We start from the raw sequence: 23187 nt of genomic DNA, 5'->3' as shown, positions 1-23187 counted from the left end.
AATGCTCCTGCCCTTCTGAAGAAGTTTTATTCCAAAAATCCGGACAAGCCCGGTTCCAGGCGTTCTGTGCCCACCTTTAAAAGGGGGGGTACTGTCACTCACCGGACTGTGAGTGCTTCTTCCCGGACATTTAGGAACCGTGGCCGTCCTCCATCCTGAGGGACTGCGCATGCGCAGCCCTTTCTATACCTCCGGTGTATGTTCCTTTAACTTAATTGGCAGATCAGGCAACCTCCCTATATTAAGCACCTGTGGTCATCACCACATTGCCTGATCTTGGAGTCTCATTCCCCATGAGTCTCTGAAGGTGTTCCTGTGTTTCCTTGTTCATTCAGCCCTGCTGATTCCTGTGGTTTCCAAACCACTTCTACCTCTGTGGTTTCCAAACCACTTCTGCTACTGTGGTTCCCATACCACTTCTACCATCTACTATATCATCGTGACTGTGAGCTGATTCCTATCCGCTGCCTCCGTGCACTACAGTCTTCTAATCACTTCAACTCTACCATGTATCATTGGGACTGTTAGCTGATGCCTATCCGCTGCCTCCGTGCATTACAGGCTTCAACCACATCCACTCACCTGTTCATGATTGTGACTGCCAGCTGATTCCTATCCGCTGCCTCCGTGCACTACAGGCTTCAACCTGCAACTCGTCTGTGTTTCATCATCGTGACTGCTAGCTGATTCCTATCCGCTGCCTCCGTGCACTACAGTCTTCAACCTGCAACCCGTCTGTGTTTCATCGTGACTGTTTAGCTGATTCCTATCCGCTGCCTCTGTGCGCTTCAGTCTTCAGTCCTTGTCAACGCTCCCGTGTTTCCTTGAGTCTGCCTCCACTATTGCTACCCGCTATTCTCCGTGATCAACCGTGCCTGTTCAACTCTGCTCTCCCGGGTCCCATCGTTACTGCACCTGCTGGTTGCTATTGGTTACCTCCGTGTTCCCGCAGAGACCCGCTGCTGTTACTTCTCAGCGCTACTCATCCATCTACTGCTGATCCGCTCTCCACGCCTTCCTGTGTTCCCTGCTGGTCTACCTACCTGTGCGCTGCACCTGCTAGACCCCTGCTTCACCCATCCAGGGACTTGTATCCTGCTGGCCTCCTGCCCTTCAGGTATCTCTGCACTCCTGTCTGACTGCCTTCTCCTGAACCACGGTATGCATACTTCCCATTGACTGTGCTGTGTATTGCATACCTTGCTGGACTGTGTTGGTTCTCCTCTGGAGTGTACTATCCGCTGAGTCTATTGCCATCATTGACTGTGTTGGTTCTCCTCTGGAGTGTACTATCTGCTGACTCTACTGCCATCATTGACTGTGTTATCTCATGCCGGATTACTTCAAGAGACTTTCTATATTGGCAGTGTGGTTCAGTCATTTATACATTTATATTGTGCATATTACTGTGGATCAAAGTCAAGGTGCCCGTGTATATATTGTGTTGCAGTCTCTCCCCGTGCACCTCCTCACATATATATTCAGTAGTACAACTTGCTAGTGGCAGACCACTGACTCCTGTTTACAGTTTCACCTGTTCCAGTATCCTCTCACATAGCAGTGGTACAACTTGCTAACGCAGACCACTGACTCCCCGGATACCTCCACTTGGATTCCATTCCTTCACTCAGACAGCGGTACAACTTGCTATCCGCAGACCGCTGACTCTCATCACCTCCTCGTTTCTGTTGGACATTCCTCCTCACTATAGCAGTGGTACAACTTGCTACCGCAGACCACTGACTACCTTCACGTGTCCTTTGTCCATACAGTTCCTCGTGTATTACTACCTCCATATTGCCAGTGCTGCTAGTCATAGACTTTCCTGAGCATCTCATCATCTGCTATTTCCTGTTCCGTGATCACCCTGCTACCAGAGTACCATATTACCACCTATACTGCTCTGGTAAGCCTATCACCTGGTGATCCCTGGGTAAAGACTCCTAGTGCCCGTGACAAAAACCATCAACTGGTCTGAATCGCACCAAAAAATGTACCTGGACTGCGTAGAGGAGTGGTCACCACAATATAATTTAAAAACCCTGAACTGGTATGAATCGCACCAAATAATGTACCTGGACTGCGTAGAGGAGTGGTCACCACAATATAATAAGAAAACCATCAACTGGTCTGAATCGCACCAAATAATGTACCTGGACTGCGTAGAGGAGTGGTCACCACAATATAATTTAAAAACCCTGAACTTGTATGATTCGCACCAAAAAATGTACCTGGACTGCATAGAGGAGTGGTCACCACAATATAATTTAAAAACCCTGAACTTGTATGATTCGCACCAAAAAATGTACCTGGACTGCGTAGAGGAGTGGTCACCACAATATAATAAGAAAACCATCAACTGGTCTGAATCGCACCAAAAAATGTACCTGGACTGCGTAGAGCAGTAGTCACAATATAATTTAAAAACCCTGAGCTGGTATGAATCGCACCAAATAATGTACCTGGACTGCGTAGAGGAGTGGTCACCACAATATAATTTAAAAACCCTGAACTTGTATGATTCGCACCAAAAAATGTACCTGGACTGCGTAGAGGAGTGGTCACCGCAATATAATTTAAAAACCATGAACTGGTATGAATTGCACCAAATAATGTACCTGGACTGCGTAGAGGAGTGGTCACCACAATATAATAAGAAAACCATCAACTGGTCTGAATCACACCAAAAAATGTACCTGGACTGCGTAGAGGAGTGGTCACCACAATATAATTTAAAAACCCTGAACTGGTATGAATCGCACCAAATAATGTACCTGGACTGCGTAGAGGAGTGGTCACCACAATATAATAAGAAAACCATCAACTGGTCTGAATCGCACCCACCAAATAATGTACCTGGACTGCGTAGAGGAGTGGTCACCACAATATAATAAGAAAACCATCAACTGGTCTGAATCGCACCAAAAAATGTACCTGGACTGCGTAGAGGAGTGGTCACCACAATATAATTTAAAAACCCTGAACTGGTATGAATCGCACCAAATAATGTACCTGGACTGCGTAGAGGAGTGGTCACCACAATATAATTTAAAAACCCTGAACCTGTATGAATCGCACCAAAAAATGTACCTGGACTGCGTAGAGGAGTGGTCACCACAATATAATTAAAAAACCCTCCACGGGTCTGAATTCCCCCAAAAAAGTTTCTGGACTGCGTAGTGGGGTGGCCCCAGTACCCAATTTGATACCGGGGCCACAATATAATAAATACAACCTCAACTGGTCAGAATTCCACCAAACAAGTATCTGGACTGCGTAGTGGGGTGGCCCCGGTACTAAATTTGGTACCGGGGCCACAATACCTCCTCCAACTTCCAAGTGTAGTGTTTATAACATATTAACACTACACCAATTCTAGCACGTCAATACCTCTTGTTTTAAATAATGACAGGGCATTTAACTTTTGATTTAATTTTTTGAATTTGTTGACATTTTCTTTTACTTTTTGAACATGGCAAACGACTGTTGAATGGTCACATAATGCCAAAAAAAGAGTTGCAAGATGGAATTGTCCTTGGGCCCTCCCACCCACCCTTATGTTGTTGAAATAGGACATGCACACTTTAACAAACCAATCATTTCAGCGACGGGGCCTACCAAACAACTGTGACTGAAATGATTGGTTTGTTTGGGCCCCCACACCAAAAAAACAATTCATCTCTCCCTGTACAAACTAAACAGGCTCTACTGAGGAAAGATGTCGTCCTCATCCTCAACCTCTGATTCCTCTCCCCCTACAGTGTGTACTTCCTCCTCCTCACACATTATCAATTCGTCCCCGCTGGACTCCACAACCACAGGTCCCTCTGTACTATCTGGGGGGCAGTGCTGTACTTCATTGAGGAATTGATTATTAATTTTTATAAACATCATTTTTTCAACGTTGTGAGGAAGCAACCTCCTTCGCCGCTCACTGACCAGGTTCCCCGCTGCACTAGTACACACTGGAGGGGGGAAAACTCAGGTAAAATAGAGCCAGTTTGTACAGGGGCTTCCAAACTGCCTTTTTTTCCTGCCAGTAACAATATGGACTGTCTAACATGTCTATTTGGATGGTGTCAGCAAAATAATCCTCCACCATTTTTTCAATTGTGACAGCATCCAATGCAGCGACAGTAGACATGTCTGCAATGGTTGGCAGGTCCTTCAGTCCGGACCAGATGTTATCAGCATCCCCGCTAGCGGAACTTTTAGAAAAACTGAGCTTTTTCCTCGCAGCCATAGATGTGGAAGAAAATGAGGGTGGTGCTGTTGGCATGTCACGGTCCTCTTCAGAGGACAATCTCCTGACCAGCAGGTCTTTGCACCGCTGTAGACTTGTGTCCGCCGGAAACAGAGACACAATATACGCTTTAAACCGAGGATCGAGCACGGTGGCCAGAATGTATTCCTCTGACTTTAAAAGAGTGACCACCCTTGGATCCTGGCAAAGCGTACGAAGGGCTACATCCACAAGAGCTACATGCTTGGTGTAATCGCAATGGTTTACCAGCTCCTACCTCACTTTCTCCAGCTGCTTCTGCAACAGCCTGATCAGGGGAATCACCTGACTCAAGCTGGCAGTGTCGGAACTGACTTCTCGTGTGGCAAGTTCAAATGGCTGGAGAACCTTGCACAACACGGAAATCCGTCTCCACTGTGCTTGACTCAGGCGCATCCCCACTCCTTTGCCTATGTCGTAGGTGGCTGTGTAGACCTGAATGGCCTTTTGCTGCTCCTCCATCCTCTGCAGCATATAGAGGATGGAGTTCCAGCGCGTCACAACCTCTTGTTTGAGGTCATGGCAGGGCAGGTTCATGGTTTTTTGATGTGCCTCTAGTCTGCGGTAGGCACTGGCAGAATGCCGAAAGTGTCCAGCAATTTTGCGCGCACCGCAAGCATGTCCTGCACACCCCTGTCACTCTTGAGGTAATGCTGCACCACCAAATTAATGGTGTGGGCAAAACATGGGACGTGCTGGAAATTGCCCATATTAAATGCCCACACAATGTTACTGGCATTGTCTGACACCACAAATCCCCATGAGAGTCTAAGTGGGGTAAGCCACTGGGAGATAATTTCCCTCAGTTTCTCTAATATGTTGTCAGCGTTGTGCCTCTTATTAAAGCCTGTAATACACAATGTTGCCTGCCTTTGCACGAGCAGCCATTTTGTAGATGCTGCTACTGATGCAGCTGTTGCTGCGGAAGGGGATGCATCTACCCAGTGGGCTGTCACAGTCATATAGTCCTTCGTTTGCCCAGAACCACTTGTCCACATGTCCGTGGTTAAGTGGACAGTGGGTACAACCGCATTTTTTAGAGCACTGAGGACACTTGATCGTACTTCTCTGTACATCTTTGGTATCGCCTGCCTAGTGAAGTGGAATCTCGACGGGATTTGGTACCGGGGACACAATACCTCCATCAACCCTCTAAATCCCACTCCACTGATGGCGGACACCGGGTGCACGTCTAACACCAACATTGCCGTTACAGCCGCAGTTATACGCTTTGCAATAGGGTGACTACTATCGTATTTTGTGGTCATGGCAAACGACTGTTGGACGGTCAATTGTTTTGTGAAAGACTTAGCGGTCTTTCGACTTTCCCTCTGGGAAGATGACCGACTAACAGCAGCAACAGCAGCAGTGGCAGTAGTAGGCGTACTGCTGCAGGATTCCTCGGATGAATCCCGTAATGAAGAGGACTCAGTCTGGCTGCTGACTTGGGCTGCAGGACTAAATCTGATGGAGATCGTGGAGGAAGTTGACGAGGAGGGTGTTGCTGGTGTGTATCCAACTGGACCACGGGATTTAGGTGTCCCTGTACTGATGACGGTCCTAGCCCCAGTTCCTGAACTAACCACTGAACTATGAAGGTTAATCAGGTGACGTATAAGGGAGGATGTCCCTAGGTGGGCAAGATCCTTACCCCTGCTTATTGCAGCTTTACATAAGCTACATATGGCCATACATTGGTTGTCCGGATTTGGATAAAAATAACTCCAGACCGAAGAGGTGCATTTTTTGGTCTTCTGACCAGGCATGACGATGGGCTTTTTCATCCCATGGACATCAGCTGTTTCCCCCCCTGGTGCCTCATTTACAATAACCACATCACCATCCTCATCATCAAGTTCCTCCACAGCGCCAGCTACATCATCAATAGCCTCCTCCTGAGCCACCTCTTCCCGTACAGTGATGGGAAGGTCAGGCTTGACAACCACCAACACCCTTGGACTCGCCTTGAGGATTTGTGATAATTTCTCTTTAGAAGGCAGAGTTGTTTGCTGTTTTGTTGCTGACAGCATAACTCTCTTCAATTTTATGTAGGGGGGGAGGAGGAGGAGGGCTAAGATCCTTGGGTGAAGCTGAACCACTAGTCATGAACACGGGCCAGGGTCTAAGCCGTTCCTTGCCACTCCGTGTCGTAAATGGCATATTGGCAACTTTACGTTTCTCCGCAGATGATTTTAAGTTTCTCTTTTTGCTACTTTTACTTAACTTGGGCTTTTTGGATTTTACATGCCCTGTACTAGGAGATTGGGCATCGGGCTTGGAAGACGACGTTGATGGCATTTCATCGTCTATGTCATGACTAGTGGCAGCAGCTTCAGCATTAGGAGGAAGTGTGTCTGGATCTTTCCCTACTTTATCCTCCAAATTTTGGTCTCCATTATATGTAGCACAAGAAACTGCAGAATGTGTGAACTTGGTAATATTGCAGTACCAATGGGATTATACTGCAGGATTGGTTTTGCAAATTTTGTTGTAATTAAAAAAAATTTTAATTAGTTTTTTGTATTTTTTTTATAACTTTTTTTTTATTTTTTAAACACTTGGGAATAATGGGGAAATAACTATGCCCTTAGAAGCACAGAGCACAAGACACAGGACCCTTCTCAGATTCAGAGGGGTGATGGTGAAGCCGTACCTTGATAATCGGCTGTTCAAGACTAACTCCTTGGCCTTCCATCAGTCCCATACTTGGGAGACAGCCCAGGATTTAGAGACTCACGGTTGGTTAATCAATGATAAGAAGTTCAATCTGCCCCCTTTCCAACTGATGATCTTCCTGGCCCTTCTGTTCGACAACCAGGCAGGGACTTATGTGAATAATTACAAACTTTCTCTGTAAAGTGCTGCATAATATGTTGACACTATATAAATAACTGTTAATAAAATGATGATTGATAATTAAGCGTGCACTAATAAACCCATTGGTTTATCTCATTGCATTTAGTTGGGACACTGTAGATCCATAACTGTCAAAGAAGCGTCCGCGGCGGTGCTGTATTGTAGTACAATACAGCACCGCCGCGAACACTTCTTTGACAGCGCCGCGGCTGCTGTACAGTAAAGTGCTGCTATGTAGGGGCACTGTTTAGCCTCCGTTCTTCGCGGAGGGGAGGGGTTCTGGAGAACCAGAAACCCTCCCTGCGTCCGCCCCTGAGCTCTTAATTACCTAATGTAAGAGCTATGATTCATAGAAAAGGGTCAGCCAACACTTCCTGTGTGCTGTTTTACATATGTTTAGATGTTTTGGCTTTAGTGTACCTATAGGAAGTGAATATAATGAATGGGGAGGGGATAAATGTGTGGCGAACCCTATGAAAAGATGCAGTTGAAAAAAACTAATACAAATGCCTTCCATCTGTCTTTCTAGGACACGTTTGATATAAGAATATTGATGGCTCGAACAGTAAAATACACTGTAAATTTTATTGATGGTAAAGAAGAGGATTTACACAGGTTAGTGTGAATGAATTCTCACATTCTGTTTCTGTTAAACTGCTGTGCACATACATAATGAAAGTGATTTACTAATGATGTGAGATGCCACAAACAAGGATTCCATTAAGGTTCTGTCTCACGCCGTCATGCTCTTCCATACTTAAGTGAGAATTATGTACTTTACTTAGCTGGTCCTAACTTACAAGAACAAAATAACTTTCTAAACTTAAAATGAGGCTCATTTAAAGTTGGACGTATACTAGGGGTTTTTTTTGTTCATCACATACTTATTTTCATTCTGCGCATGTGCATAAAGAGTTGTATAGTGTTGTCTCCTTACATTTGGAAAGGCGGAATGGGGAAGGAAGGGGCGTGTATTGGTAGGCCGAGTACAGTAAGGCCATATTCATATTCATGTAACTCAGTTAGATATGGATTCATACGCAGATATGCCTGTCATGAGGCAAATCTCTTGCGGGTGTCGGAAGACTTGTATGATACGCAATGATGACGATAATGACTATCAGCAGCACTCTCTAGCCACTTCTGATTGACTAATTACTTATTTGTCATTTTCATTTGGTCTGTACAAAAAACATTTTTTTATGTACGTCTTTTGCCTGCGTAAGTTCTTAGCGCATATGTGACAAATGTAATGGAGCTGCTATATGTATAGAAGTCTTACCAAGCTTTAATAAGAATTTCCATTCATGCATTTCTTCACTGTTGTAAATTCAGGATCTAAGATTTTTTTTTGTATATATGAAAGTGGAGGATGAAGCAAGTAATGTTCTCGAAGGTACCTATATCTATCACCTTTATGTTGACACTGGAAGTAGAAAACCAAAGTATTATTGTGGACATTTAGGATTATGGGAAACTAGTAGCAGGGGAGGGCTGGCAAATTTTAGCCCGGTCGGCAAGACTTGACTCAGCAGCCTATTTTAAAGGGAATGAAATGCAGATGCTCCCCTACCCCACAGCCCAGCCTGCCCCTGACTAGTAGCATAACAGCACTCACCTAAGCCTTCATGATGTGTATGTAACAAGGGGTTAAACACTACAAGACTATCTGCTCTGTCTACAGATTATTAAAAACCAGAATTATAGAATTCTACTTCACACTCACTGTCTTTTTCCAAACTGCCACCACCAAGTTATTTCAAAGCTTAGCACTTTGTAGGAGCTCTTAGGTTCTCCCTACATATATATCTCACTACAATTAATCGTTTATATCAATCAAATTTATCATTAACCAAATAATACATTCTGTTTCAGTTATTTAAGGCTATATATGATCATGCATTTGTGAGTACAGAGACATAATGTTATTAAAAGCAATTTAATATGGCAGAATAGCCACAATGCTAGATATATAATAAAATAAGATAACAAAATGACATACAGTAATCTTATATAAAACACGTTTCTTAAAATGAAAGGGAGGAAGTTACATAATAAAAAAACTCACATTCAGGGACTTTTTAAACATGCAGCTCCAACCCCTCCTTTCCTCTGCAATAACTAAAAGAGGGCTGTGTATTCTATTGGGGTTTTATAACAGCCTTTTATGACTTTCCCTGCAACACAGTCTAGTGGAGAGTTCTTAAAAATAAAATATTACAAATAAAATATTCCCTGGTCCGTGCATCATAGAAATATGATTTTAACTCCAATCAACCAGTCACAAATTTACACACAGATAGATATGAATATTGATTATAGTATTATTATTATTATTATTATTATTATTATTATTTATTTGTTAGGCGCCACAAGGTATCCGCAGCGCCGCACACAGTACTAACAGTATTATTATTATTAATAATTTTTATTTATAGGGCGCCACAAAGTATCCGTAGCGCCGTACAAGGACAAACAATGGCACAGTACAGGTGAAACAGCACAGTACAAGTAACAGTAAGCACTATAACTCTGGGGGCTCAGGCACAGCATGAAAGAGAGGGAGGGAGGGGAAAAGTGAGTACAGGCAGGTAACTATGGCCTTAGAGGATGGGCACGGATGACAGGTTGAGAGTCACTGAGGAGAGCGGAGAGAAGCGAGAGGAGACAGAGGGCAGAGGGACTGAGAGGAGGTGAGCTGAGTAGCTGGAGAGCGCAGTTAAAAGTGATGGAAACAGAAGGTAGGAGAGCCCTGCTCAAAGGAGCGAACAATCTAAAGGGAGAGGAAGACAGACAGACACATGGATGAGACGGAGAGACGGGAGGAAGGGGGAGAAGGGAAGAAGGGATGAGAAAGAGAGGTAGCTGACCGGTGGGAGTTTAGGCATGAGACTGGAAGGCTCTAAGGAAAAGGTGGGTTTTTAATGTTCGTTTGAAAGAGGACAGATTAGGGGAAGTTCTGATGGAGCGGGGGAGCTTGTTCCAATGGAGGGGAGCGGCGCGGGAGAAGTCTTGAATACGTGCGTGAGAGGAGGTAATCAGAGGGGAAGAGAGGCGACGATCGTTGGACGATCGCAGTGAGTGGGAGGGAGTGTGAATAGAGATAAGGTTAGAGATGTAGGGAGCAGTGGAGTTGGCGAGAGCCTTGTAGACTATACAAGGGTGAAACCATACAGAACAATGAACAAAAAGTACCAATACTTCAGAAACTCCGGCTAGTTACATGCAGTAAAGACGGAGCGGAAGAACAGGTATGGAGACAGGAGGGGAGGGGGACCTGCTCATACGAGCTTACATCCTAAGGGGGGCAATATTAAATTTGGGGACAATATTAAATTTAAATTCTTCTCTAAGGGGTTAGTATTTCAGTTTGACATATGTCTTATATCTTATCTCACTGATGATAAATACACATTGACTTTGTTGCCGGTATAAATTATGAAGACTATTCCTTTGAAGTATTACATTCTATATATTCTGGACCCTGGGTCCCTTTTTGTAGTTTCAAATGGAGTTTACATTTGCTGACTTGCAGGAGAAAGTCCCTGCACCTGTAGAGCTAACAGTCTAAATTCCTTACCACACAGACACAAATAGACTAGGGTCATTTTTGTAAGGAACCAATTAATCTAGCAGTATGTTTTGGACCGTGTGAGGAACTGGAACACTCAGGGAAACCCACACAACCACAGTTCGTAAGAATGATGTAAAATGCAGGATGAATATGCTTCTCAGTCTGAATGCCTATGTCAGTATTAACATAAACTTTAATTTAACCATAGCCAGCAGTATCTTAATTTATAATGACAAACAGTCAACATTTCTTTGGCTATTTACATACTGGAATTTGCAATGCTTTTTTTATTGCATGTTAAAACACAAGTAAAAATGCATATAAGCTGCATTGCATTTCTTTATGCATTTAAATGCTTATGTAAACACATCCTAACAAATATTAATCTGCATTTTCTTAAACATACGTCTGTGACAAAACAGGACGTTGTTTTCTTGTTCAAACTAAATACATATTCATGTAAAAGTTTAAAAATGAATGAAATACATCAGATGTACTGAAATAAAAGAAGTGTTTAAAAAAACACTAAGTCCAATACATATTAAACGCAACAAAAAACAGAAATATAGCACATGTAGTACAATGATTTAGATTTTTACATACATTTACATGCTCAAAAATAAATGGTCCCCTACCTTATGTACATGGTACTTATCTCACTGAGGAAAAATATGACCAATTATCGATAATTGTGCGGTAAAAAATTCAGCGCTTAAGCAATTAGAAAATTGTTCTTATCTCTAATATAACTACTCTGAACAAGAGTAAGCCAGTGTCTAGCAAGGAGACAGCATGTTATACTTGAAGTTGCTTATCTTAACATAGAATGTGTGCAGTTCTAAACACACAAGCGTGAACTTGCAAAATGAATCACTATCAACTCATTCACTACTGTCACAAGAATAGCTGCTGAAGGTATTTTGGGGCATATTTAACAAATCACGGTAGTGCACTATTGTACACTTACCGTGGAATTAAAGTCCCGGTGTGCCCTCCGCAAATTTATGAAAGGTGCATCGCAGCAGATATCATGGATATCTGCTGCTTTGCACTCCTGATCGTTTTTGCGAGCAGTCACCATTCAAAAGAATGGTGACTGCTCTGGCCGCAATCTAACAAGTCCCGAAAAAATATTTTTTTCGGGAACTTGTCTTGATAATGTACGCCAGCTGAAGCTGGTGTACATTATCAGAATTGAAGAAATCCACTGCTGTCAGCTCTGCTTCGAAGAGCAGAGCTGGACAGCGCATGTGTGGAGGGATCACATGATCCCTCCCTGTCACTCAGCGCGCTCTCTCTGCAACGATAGTGTGGGGACTTTGTGCGCATATGCACTGCACATGTGCAATTGAAGGAAGAAGAGGAACGAAGAGGAGATCCCGAGACAGCGCATCCGAAGAGGGGGGTAAGTGTGATTTTTTTCTATCACAGAAACAGCAGTTTTTCGGAACTGCTGTTTCTGTGTTCCCTTTTTAATAAATTTTAGAAATAGTTCAATCTTTATCCTTGCGATAAGGATTGATAACCATTTCTCACTTTTGCCAATTAATGATAAATGTGCCCCTAAGTTTGCAAAAAAAGTATTTATGAACTTTCACAAGTGTTAAATAAAAGTTATGTTTCAGAATTTTTAATTCCCTGGCATTAAAGACTGTAATACACAGCATAAACTGTGTCTAATCAAGCCAGCAGGGAACTTTGAAGTGTCAGCTGTTCTATTCTTTGATTTTGTATCTTGGGCAGCATCAACTTTAAACATTAAACTATAAAAGCATACAAAATAGTGTTTAGTAGCAGAGAAGTGAGAAACTAAAATAAACTTTTAATGTATGTTCTTAAAAGTTTATTAGACCAAATCAGTTGAGGAAGACTCTACTAAAATTTCCTCTAAACATACGTTAAAATTAACAACAGTATTTGGTTACTCTAATTCGCTCACTATTAACATTACCTTTGTTTTTGCATCTCTCTGCTGGCAGTTTGGTCCACTCTTCTGCTGCAAACTGCTTCAGTACTCTCAGAATTAAAGAGTTCATTATCCCAACTGCTGTTTTCAGATCTCTGCACAGGTGTTCTATGAAATTTAGATCTAGACTCATTGAATTTGGGGTCATTGTCCTGCTGGAAGACCCATGACCTTCGACAGAGACTCAACTTTCTGACACTAGGTTCAACATTGCACTCCAAAATGGCCTGGTAATCTGCAGATTGCATGATGCCCTGCACAGATTCAAGGCAGACAGAGCCAGATGCAGCACAGCAACCCAAAACATCACTGAACCTCCCCCCTATTTTAGTTTAGGGAACCTGTTCTTTTCTTTGAGAGCTGCATTTTGCTTTCTGTAAACATAAGGTTTATGCGTTTCACCAAAAAGCTCTTATTTGGTCTCATCTGTCTACAGGACATTCTCCCAGAAGAAATTTAGTGTGTTTAGGTGTGTTTTGGCAAACTCCATTCAGACTTTCTTATGTCTCCCTCCCACCTGGGCATTGTACCATATAACCCCCTTTCATTGAGTTGGCAACGGATGGTTCGAGTTGAAAGTGTCGTACCTTGTGTCTGAAGGTCAGCTTGAATCTGTCTAGCAATTGATTGAGGTGCTTTCTCCAGGATTTGAACAATCCTGGGCTGCAATCTTCAATCATGTTTTCTCTTGCGGACATGTCCAGGAAGGTTAGCTACAGTGGAAGGGGCCTTAAACTTCCTATTAAACATTTTGAATGGTGGAAGCTGGAACAATAAGATCTCAGGAGACTGATTTCTAGTCTTGAGATTGTCTATACTTGACTACAATCTTCTGTCTAAACTCTTCAGACAACTCTGGTTTTCTTTCCTTTCCCCATGCTCATTGCAGTACACACAGGCTGGTATTCAATTCTTAGCGAGTTTTTCCCCCCCCGTCGTGTTAAAAAAAAAAAAAATCTCCCGCAGGTTTTTGACGGCAATAGCGACCGTTTTGAGTTAGCGAAGCGGGAAAACTTGTACAATTCAATTAAAAAAGAGAGAACGCTGCCCCCGTGCGTAAAAAATTGTGTTTGCAAGATTTTAGGGGAGTTAAGGGGAGTTTTAACGCGGTCATGTATAACACAAAAAAAGGTTTTGCATACATTTCCATACATTAGATTGCATTACACATGATAATATCTACATAACAGTACTTTCTTTAGCATATTTTTTAATTCAACTATTTTTTACCATACAATCACCTATACCCTGTCAAAACATATTACTATATTCATATTTGTACCAAAAACATACATAAATATAATTAGTGATTTTATTTTTTTAACATTTTGTTTTATTTTTTAATTTCATTATTTTTTCACAAGAAAATCAACTTACACAAGTTAGGTATTAGTGATAAACATAAGTTTCACTTTTTTTCCACATTTTTACATGATTTCAAATACTTTTCAGAGGTTTTCTTATTTTTAACACACCCCAAGGAGGTGCGAGATAAAACAGCATATTTTCCTGTTTTACCCGCCGTGTTAAAAAACAACTGAATAGCTTTTAACGCGGCTGCCTCTCGCACACCCTATACTTTCAATAGACCTTCTATTGGAGCACGAGAGGACCATTTCATGAAAAAAAAACGTAGCGTTAAAAATGGAATTGAATTGCGTGTAAAGTTACCCCGCTCGAAAATGATAAAAAACATTGTTAAAATGACTTAACACGGTCAAAAATAACAAACTTGCTGACAATTGAATACCCCCCACAGTGACACAAAACAGGAGATCTATTCAAGTTCCTTTAATGAGTGATTTTTATATTGCAGGCACCTGCTACTCACCACAGGTGAGTTCAGTTCTAAAGTGAAAGAGATTCACCTGCCTGCAATATAATTATTTCTAACTACTTCTAAAAGGTGCCTATATTTTTTCCAGTTCATTTAATAATTTATGTATGGAATGAGTTATGACTTGGTAGTGTTTTAGGCTTTTTGTGTTTAATTCTATTGTTAACTAAAGAAATATATATGTGGATACTAGAGATGGTCACTGACCCCCGTGTTTTGGTTTTGGATTCGGTTTTGGATCTGGATTACCGTCGTGTTTTGGTTTTGGTTTTGGTTTTGCAAAACCGCCATTGCGTGTTTTGGTTTTGGTTTTGGTTTTGTTTGGTTTTGTTTTGCTATTTTTTGGGAAAATCCATGTTTTTGGGCCTAAATTAACCCAATTTAGTGCTCCAACTGTTTTAGAGACAAGTAATCTAATTGTTGAGGTAATAAATCATCCAAAAAAACAGTTTAATTCTTCGTTGGTAGGCCTATTCTACACACAAAACAGATTGTCTTCCTCTCCATCTATGCATATTGGCAATGCAGCCATCGTCTTTGAATGTATATTACACCCTACACTTATAGTTAAATATGTAAAGAAATGGAAAAAGCCAGTTTGGTTTCTGTCTCTCAAGGCCCCCCTCCACTTGTATAAAATACCAAAAAATTCAGCCATTATAGACTGTACAATATTAATTGACATGGAGAAAGCCAGTTTGGTTTCTGTCTCTCTAGGCCCCCCTCCACTTGTATAAAATACTAAACAATTCAGCCATTTATAGACTGTACAATATTAATTGACATGGAGAAAGCCAGTTTGGTATCTGTCTGCATCAGATCCTCTCTCCACTAGGAGTAAAATAGAAAACTATTCAGCCGTTATATAATCTAGAATATAAATAGAAATTGAGAAAGGCAATTTGGTATCTGTCTGCATCATAATCATCAACATCATCGTTAGCGCCCTCGTCGCCTACACAAATCTCCCCCTCATCCTCTTCTAATTCCAAAGTGGCATCCTCAATTTGGGTATCACCGGCTACACTCGGGCTATTAAGGCACACATCAGCAGAATGCTCACGATTAGACATCCCACTGTTGGATGGACTCTCCACAGGGATTGTTGTCATTTGTGAATCAGAGCAAATATTCTCCTGTAATGCCTCACTGGTATCTTGCAGCTCAGCTTTGACGCGTAACAGTAGTTGTGCACCAATTGTAGCCTGGGTAACTTTTTGGGATCTGCCACTAATAGCCAAAGGTGAAGGCCTCATTCTCTCTTTGCCACTGCGTGTGTAGAATGGCATGCTTGCAATTTTTTTTTTATCGTCACTTAACTTTTGCTCAGTTACACTTCTTTTTCGCTTCAATACAGTAAATTTTTTTTTGGTTTTTGTTTTTTGCACTAATTTGAAAACACTCTGTTGTTTGACATCGCCTTGGCCAGATGACGTACTGGGAACACTAACATCAGGACTGGTGACAGAACCTGGTTGCTCATTTAGATCATATGTGGACTGCTTTGAATCCATTGCGTAGATACTGCTGACAGATATGACTTTTGACAGCCAGAAATATTAATGCACAATTAGAGAGGACACCCCAAAAACACTGAGGAGTGCTAACATTTATTGAGTAGATACTGCTGACAGATATGACTTTTGACAGCCAGAAATATTAATGCACAATTAGAGAGGACACCCCAAAAACACTGAGGAGTGCTAACATTTATTGAGTAGATACTGCTGACAGATATGACTTTTGACAGCCAGAAATATTAATGCACAATTATGGGGGACAACCCAAAAGCGCTGGGGAGTGCCAAATATGAAGAAAAAATAATAAACCTCTATCCTCCTCTCTGCACTAGCGATTTTGGTTAGAGCAATTGCAAGAACAATATTGTATTCTTTCTCTGTCCCTGCTCTAATTAGCCTATGACTACACCCTGCTCTCTCCCTCTGTCAAATGGCGATGGATTGCTGTGGAGGCGTGTATTTATAAAGTTGAAGTATCGCGAGAACCGAGTCCCGAGATCCGACGACGTCACAATGACGTTCGGCCTCGATTTGGATTCGGAATTGGCGGGAGAGTACCGAGCTGCTCAGCTCGGTACTCGGATACCCAAAGTTCGGGTGGGTTCGGTTCTCGGAGAACCGGACCCGCCCATCTCTAGTGGATACCCAAATATTTTTTAATTTCAACAATTTTATGTAAGATATGGTGGATTATTAGAAAACACTGCAAGAATGGCAGTATCTTATGTCACAACTATGTACATTAGGCCAAAGGTGCTCAAACTCAGCCATCAAGAGCTACCAAGAGTTCATGTTTTCAGGATTTCTTTAATCATGCGCAGGTGAGTTAATCTATTTTTCTGGACCAGTAATTATTCTATCTTTTTCTACAGAAAAACATCTTGAATTGGAAAATCATGTCAGAAACATATGTGTTCAGAAAATGTAAACATCCAATAAAGCTCAAGGTGAAGCCAATGGCTTACTGTGCTCAGGGGCAGGCTGGGGGAAGTGGGGCATTTGCCCCAGGCTGGTCCCATAGTGGGCTACCTTGGGCTGGGTCACTTGGCCACCTGCATTTTTTTTCCCTTTAAAATGTTTCTAAAAGGCTGCTGATTCCAGTCTTACCCTCCGGGCTAAAATTTACCAGCCCTTCCCTAACTGTGCTCTAGATGAAAGAAATAAAAAGTATGAATAGACAAGTAATACGTTTGATGTTAAGATGACCATTTTATTATTAATACAGGTGCCAAGTGCCATCAGATTTCATTATGGTCATGAAAAATATGGTCATAAAAGAGATTCCGGAGATTCTTACCTTGCATTGCTGGATAATGTTATTCTTTAATGTAAGATTCTAATGTTTCTAAAGTAACATGATTTATGGACATGATTCATAGTTTCAAATTCAATTAGAGGACATTTATGAGAGCAAATATAAAGACAAGTTGGCTTTGTGCCACACCTACACTAAATGCATCTAGTATTCCAGTCTGACTAATGAGCCACAAAGAAAGTGAATGATTAGATTTTTTTTCACTCTTATGATATTCAGTGAATTAGCCACAAATAAAAATATAGTTGCTAACGTAACGTGCTTTGGAAAAATGAATGTGTGAAAGATCCTAGTTTGAGAAAAAAGGAACAGTAACTTATGCATTTTCTTAGTGTCAGTAGCGTACAGCATTATATGGGGGGAAATTAAATTAGCCGTGAGGTGCCAACGGACATTACCGCGATGTTCAGCGGCGCATGTTGCTGTTCAATATAGTACAGAATCTCCATTCCTTTTCTCCTTGGATCTCTATGGGACATACAGGAAAATAATCAGAGATATCAGTAAAAAACATTGAGACAATGGGGCAGATTCAATTACTTACTATGGCAATTTTAACGCAGACTCGGATCTCCTTTTTGTACCTCGCTGCCCGGTTGGTTCTGACCTGGATTTATTGACTAAACTCTGTCCACTCTGTTACTAAACTGGTGGCTTTCTTGGAGAACCACGACCTGGGCACCCTCTTGCAGCGAAGCCCAAACTTCCTTGCGGGGGGGATCCATGGTGAACACCGGTGGTGCTTTAGACTCCGCGCCTCCTTGCTCAGCTGCTCTAATACCAGCCAATAACTTCCTCACAGATTGTGACATACTCATGGAGAACATATTCACTCAGAATGCCTTGGGCAGTAGATATATATATATATATATATATATATATATATATATATATATATATATATATAGCCTTGGTCACATGTTAAGAACTTCAGAGCGCTTCAGCGATGAATGCAGAAATTTATCAGCTGAAGCACTTCCATGTGATACTCAAGAATGGCATACCTTTCAAGCTAAAACACCAATGGACAAAAAGTCTAGGGGGTATATTTACTAAACTGCGGTTTTGAAAAAGTGGGGATGTTGCCTATAGCAACTAATCAGATTCTAGCTATCATTTTGTAGGATGCACTAAATAAATTAGCTAGAATCTGATTGGTTGCTATAGGAAACATATCGACTTTTTCAAACCCTTTTGGGTCTGCGCTTACAAGAACATGGATGTACAATCTTTTTTAATGAATAAAATTTTATTCATTAAAAAAGATAATGCGCTAGATTGTTTTTTGTTCATTATCTTTTCATGAGTACGAGACATCGAGACAGAAGTAATAATCGGGTCCATTCTCCAATCTTATTATGGGCGAATAAACACCCATGTTCTTGTAAGCGCAGACCCAAAAGGGTTTTCCACAATGAGTGAAAACACGGCTGCACAGTAATTTATATGTACACGGGAATTAACTGGAAAACCTTTATTTTTTGGCAATTCATGCCATTTTGTTGATGCACTGCACCATTATTGTCTTTTGTATGTGTCACTTTAGATGGTAGAGACTCGTCTGGAGGACATTCTCACACATGTCCATCCACTAATATACACCAAGTGTGCGTGAAGGCAGCGCTATATGTATGTATCATTCTATTGATTATGCAGATTATGGGCCCAGATCAGTGGTCGAAGTGGGCTGGTATACATGGTATGCCATGCCGCCACTTCTCCTACTATTGTAAAACTAGCAAATTTCAGTCACTTGCACTTCTAAATTTCTACCAGTTGCCCACATACAGCACAACAGACACATACAAGCAATATTACAGTGTCATTTGCACAGTGCATGTGAGTAACCCAGTCCTGTATTATAAAGAGAATAAAGAAAAATGTCCAGCAGCTGAAAACTTAAAGAAGCAGTGGCTAAACTGCATAATGACGGCTATCAGTTGTGGAAAGGTTGATATGCTGCTATCCAAAGATGACTTGTGGGAGATTATTACTACCGACAGAACAGAGGTTAATAACAAAGAATGTGATAAGAAAAAAAATAGGCACAAGCAACTAAAAGTTTATTGGGTGAAGATGACCAACTACTTCACATAAAACAGGAGACAACTACAAGGAGCATGTGGGATGCATTACCGAAGATGCATGAAAAGTCCAGTCTAAACTGTAAGCTATTTCTGCTGAGTAAACTATACCAAATGAGACTTAGCAAAGGAATGGACATGTAGGAGTATATAAATGCAATGCTACATACAGGTGCACAACTCCGGTCAATGGATGAGGACATAACGCATAGCCAAGAGACAGCCATACTACCTGACACATACAGTGCACTGACTAATCTCATGGAAACAAGGCTCAAAGTGGAATTATCACTAGACTTTGTGAAAAACAGGACTGGCCCTTAAGACCACAGATATAAAATCACACAATAAGAAAATGATAAAATGCAAGAAACAGGAACAATTTTTATGGAAAGAGGACCAATGGATGAGTTTCCAAAAGGGTCCATCTTGCAGATTGAATTAGTATCAACTCTAAAGGAATTGGGCAAAATCTATTAATGTGATCCAATGCAAACAGGAACAATCCGGCAATAAAGGATGTTCTATATATTCCTAGATTGCAAGACGGACTCTAGTCTGTAAGGCGTATGGCATGTAAATGACTCAACATCAAATTCCAAAGAGACATATGTATTATCCTATATGGAAGAAATTTGATAGCCAGAGCCGAAACAGATGAAGACTTGTATCATTTCATGACACAAATGAACAGGTGAGACTAAGCACACAAAGATTCACAAGTGGCACAGATGGCTTTGCCTGAAAATTATCAGGTGACATTATTGCATATAAGCTGCAAGAGCAACAAATCCATAAGTGAGCAAGAGCAGCCTCAAAACCATCCGATCTCAAACACAGTGACGTGTGTAGCCTTATGAAAGGACCTACGCCAGGAGGCAACAGATACATACTGACTTTTACAGATGATTATTCAAGATATACAGTTTCTTATCTATTACACAAAGATGAAGTATTGGGCAAATAACAGGATTATATAACAATACCAGATAACAAGTTTCAGGGAAAAAAACACTCATATTGCAAAGTGACAATTTACAGGAGGTGAGTTTACAGGACACAAACTACAGAACTTCTTAAGACAGCACAACATAGAGCATCAAAAGACAGTTCCATATACACCAGAAAAAAATGGGGTTGCTGAAAGGAATAACAAAACCCTGAATGAAATGTTTAGATGTATGCTAACAGACTGTAGACTATCTGAAACATGCTTGGGTGAAACAACAATGACAGTTACTTACTTATAAAACAGATTATTCTAAAGAATTGTGGAGAAAACTCCATATGAACTATAGCATGATGAGAAGCCTCACCTAGCGTAAAACACATCAGAGCTTTGGGTGCAAAGCATATATTACATTCCTTCTTGTTATCCTCCATGTTATGAGTTTATCTTGTAATGGTGTCACAGTAAAAGATCTTCTCCCAAAAACATTTCCTGCATGTTGATGCTTGAGTACAGAATCTGCAATATCTTTTTGGTCCACATGATCAGAAATTTTGGCTGATTAAAACTTAAACAGCCAAAATCGGGACCCAACCACTGGAGAAGGAGCTTCAAGGTGCAGTTCCTGGAGCTTCACTAAGGTGAAGGAGCAGCTTGGTAAAATTTAAGTAGGGAGAGCTCCATTAATGAGAACATTGCATTCATTGGTTTATTTTATTGTTTTTGGGCTTGATTCATTAAGTAAAGCAAAAAAATTAGTTTTCTCTTGGACAAAATCATGTTACAATGCAAGGGGTGCATATTAGTTTACTATATTGCACAAAAGCTAAATACTGGCTGGTTTTTCATGTAGCCCACAAATACTTGATAGCTTTATTTTTACACTGAAATTTAAAATTGATTTAGGACACGCTATACCCCAACAATAAATCTGTCCCCACATTTTAAATTTACCTCCCCCTCCAATGCAACATGGTTTTGTCGAGGTGCAAAGATTCTCATTTTTTTGCCTTACTTTCCTTAATGATTCAGGATCATTATGTTTATGTAGGTGAGCAAAAGTTTCAAAACAATTTCACAATATATTCACTCCATTGCACATTTGGCCATGATATTCTGTACATTTAGGGCTAGATTTACTAAGCTGTGGGTTTGAAAAAGTGGGGATGTTGCCTATAGCAACCAATAATAAAATACAGTTAACATACACTAAGCGCGCACCTTCTCACATACCCCAGGAAAAAGGGGATTTCTGTATTCCCTTCACTGGATAGATGACCCTTGTTTCTCGCCTCAAATGGAGTTCCTATAGTCTGAAAATCAGACTCATGGAAATATAAAACAAATGGAGAAATAATAGTGCAGATTGTCTAAAATATAGATATATAAAAGTCCACAAAGTTCCCGGTCAGTAAATGTATTCTTCAACCTCGTGATGAAAACGAAGAAATACCACCGCAATTCATGTGACTTTTTACACCATCTCCCCCAAAGATGTATGCTTACAAGATGTTAGCTTTAATAGGGCATCTCTGATAATCCTTCCTGTATATCGCTTACAAATTCCTCCGCAGAGTATGACCATGATATGTCAGAAAGAAAAAATAAGAACCATCTGGTGCAATATCATAAAACACCATTTAATAAAACATATTATCTCCAAAAACATAGAGATCTATACATGTAAAACATGACATCAAAGTTATCCAAAAATGGTAATGTGTAAACTCATACCAGATAAATTCAGGATATTCACAAGAAAATCTCCTCCATGATGTCAATTCCCCAATGTAACGAAATCCCGCTTACACTTATCCTTCCAACGCGTTTCGACTCTAGGTTAGAGTCTTTTTCAAGGTAGGATAATAGTGTATTATCGCCGCTATATATATCCATGTTTGTAGCGTGATTTTCATAGTAAGCTACGCCCTACTTCCTTTGCCATCATAACGAGGCTTGGAAACAAGACTCCACGTCACTTCCGGTATACGTGCGTCCCATACCAAATCTAACTATACTTCCTTACCAACCTGGAAACGAGGCTTGGATATATTCCAAAGGCACTCGTCACTTCCGGTGTAGAGTGTTATACACCTGAGAACTTTATTAACAGGGAACAAACAAATCTTAGTAGATTTCCTGTTGGCTCAAAATAACGGGGATAGAGACAGCTAAATCATCTGTTTCAATTGCTGTCATAATTTGGACTACTTAAAAAGAGATAAATATGCAATCGTCCTTGATTTCATCTGAGGGTACACATTTACCATGAACATAAAATAATAACCATGAACATAAAATAATAAAATACAGAATATAAAATACAGAATATGAATCTTTATATTTAAAAACAAGGTAAGTGTAAAAAAAAGGGTTTAAGCACACCTATATCAACAATCTAAGTGCAAAAGAATCTACACAACAATACACATGTATAAATATACATATACAGATATGAGAGTATACGCGGGTAATTAAGAATCCGGATCTCTTAAAATCTGTAGATCTTCCTTTTTCTCTTTAATTCTCGTCATATTTTCTAATACATTTCAAACAGATTTTCTCAGACAAATGAAAGATGCATGGAGAGAGGAAAAAGACAGGGGCTTAATTAGAAATGCAGTCAAAAGATTGGTTATATCATAAAGCTATTCCATTCTTTATTAACTCAAATAGAGGTTGTAATCATATAAACCACTTCAATTCAAACTCTATATTGAGACCCTTAGGGGTTAAAGTCTTCAATAAAAAAATCCATTTCATTTTCATAGATTCATATTCTGTATTTTATATTCTGTATTTTA

At 40.7% G+C, this 23187-nt stretch overlaps 1 protein-coding gene and 1 long non-coding RNA gene across 4 annotated transcripts in view; one reads left to right on the top strand and one right to left on the bottom strand.

Moving 5' to 3' along the window:
- Positions 1-23187, top strand: part of LOC142152379 (histone-arginine methyltransferase CARM1-like) — a 131822-nt gene that overhangs the window by 99884 nt on the left and 8751 nt on the right. For all 3 annotated transcript variants that reach the window (XM_075208992.1, XM_075208973.1, XM_075208982.1), the window contains exon 9: positions 7668-7753. In XM_075208992.1, the coding sequence (XP_075065093.1) occupies positions 7668-7753 (86 nt within the window). The remainder of the gene's footprint in view (positions 1-7667; positions 7754-23187) is intronic.
- Positions 17402-23187, bottom strand: part of LOC142152393 (uncharacterized) — a 39547-nt gene continuing 33761 nt past the window's right edge. The window contains exon 3 of the long non-coding RNA XR_012691333.1: positions 17402-17818. This is a non-coding gene — a long non-coding RNA (uncharacterized LOC142152393). The remainder of the gene's footprint in view (positions 17819-23187) is intronic.

The sequence above is a fragment of the Mixophyes fleayi genome, chromosome 1 (assembly GCF_038048845.1).
Source record: "Mixophyes fleayi isolate aMixFle1 chromosome 1, aMixFle1.hap1, whole genome shotgun sequence".
NCBI classification, from domain to species: Eukaryota; Metazoa; Chordata; class Amphibia; order Anura; family Limnodynastidae; genus Mixophyes; species Mixophyes fleayi.
The sequence above is the reverse complement of the archived record's forward strand: the minus strand, read 5'-3'. Positions and strand labels throughout refer to the sequence as shown.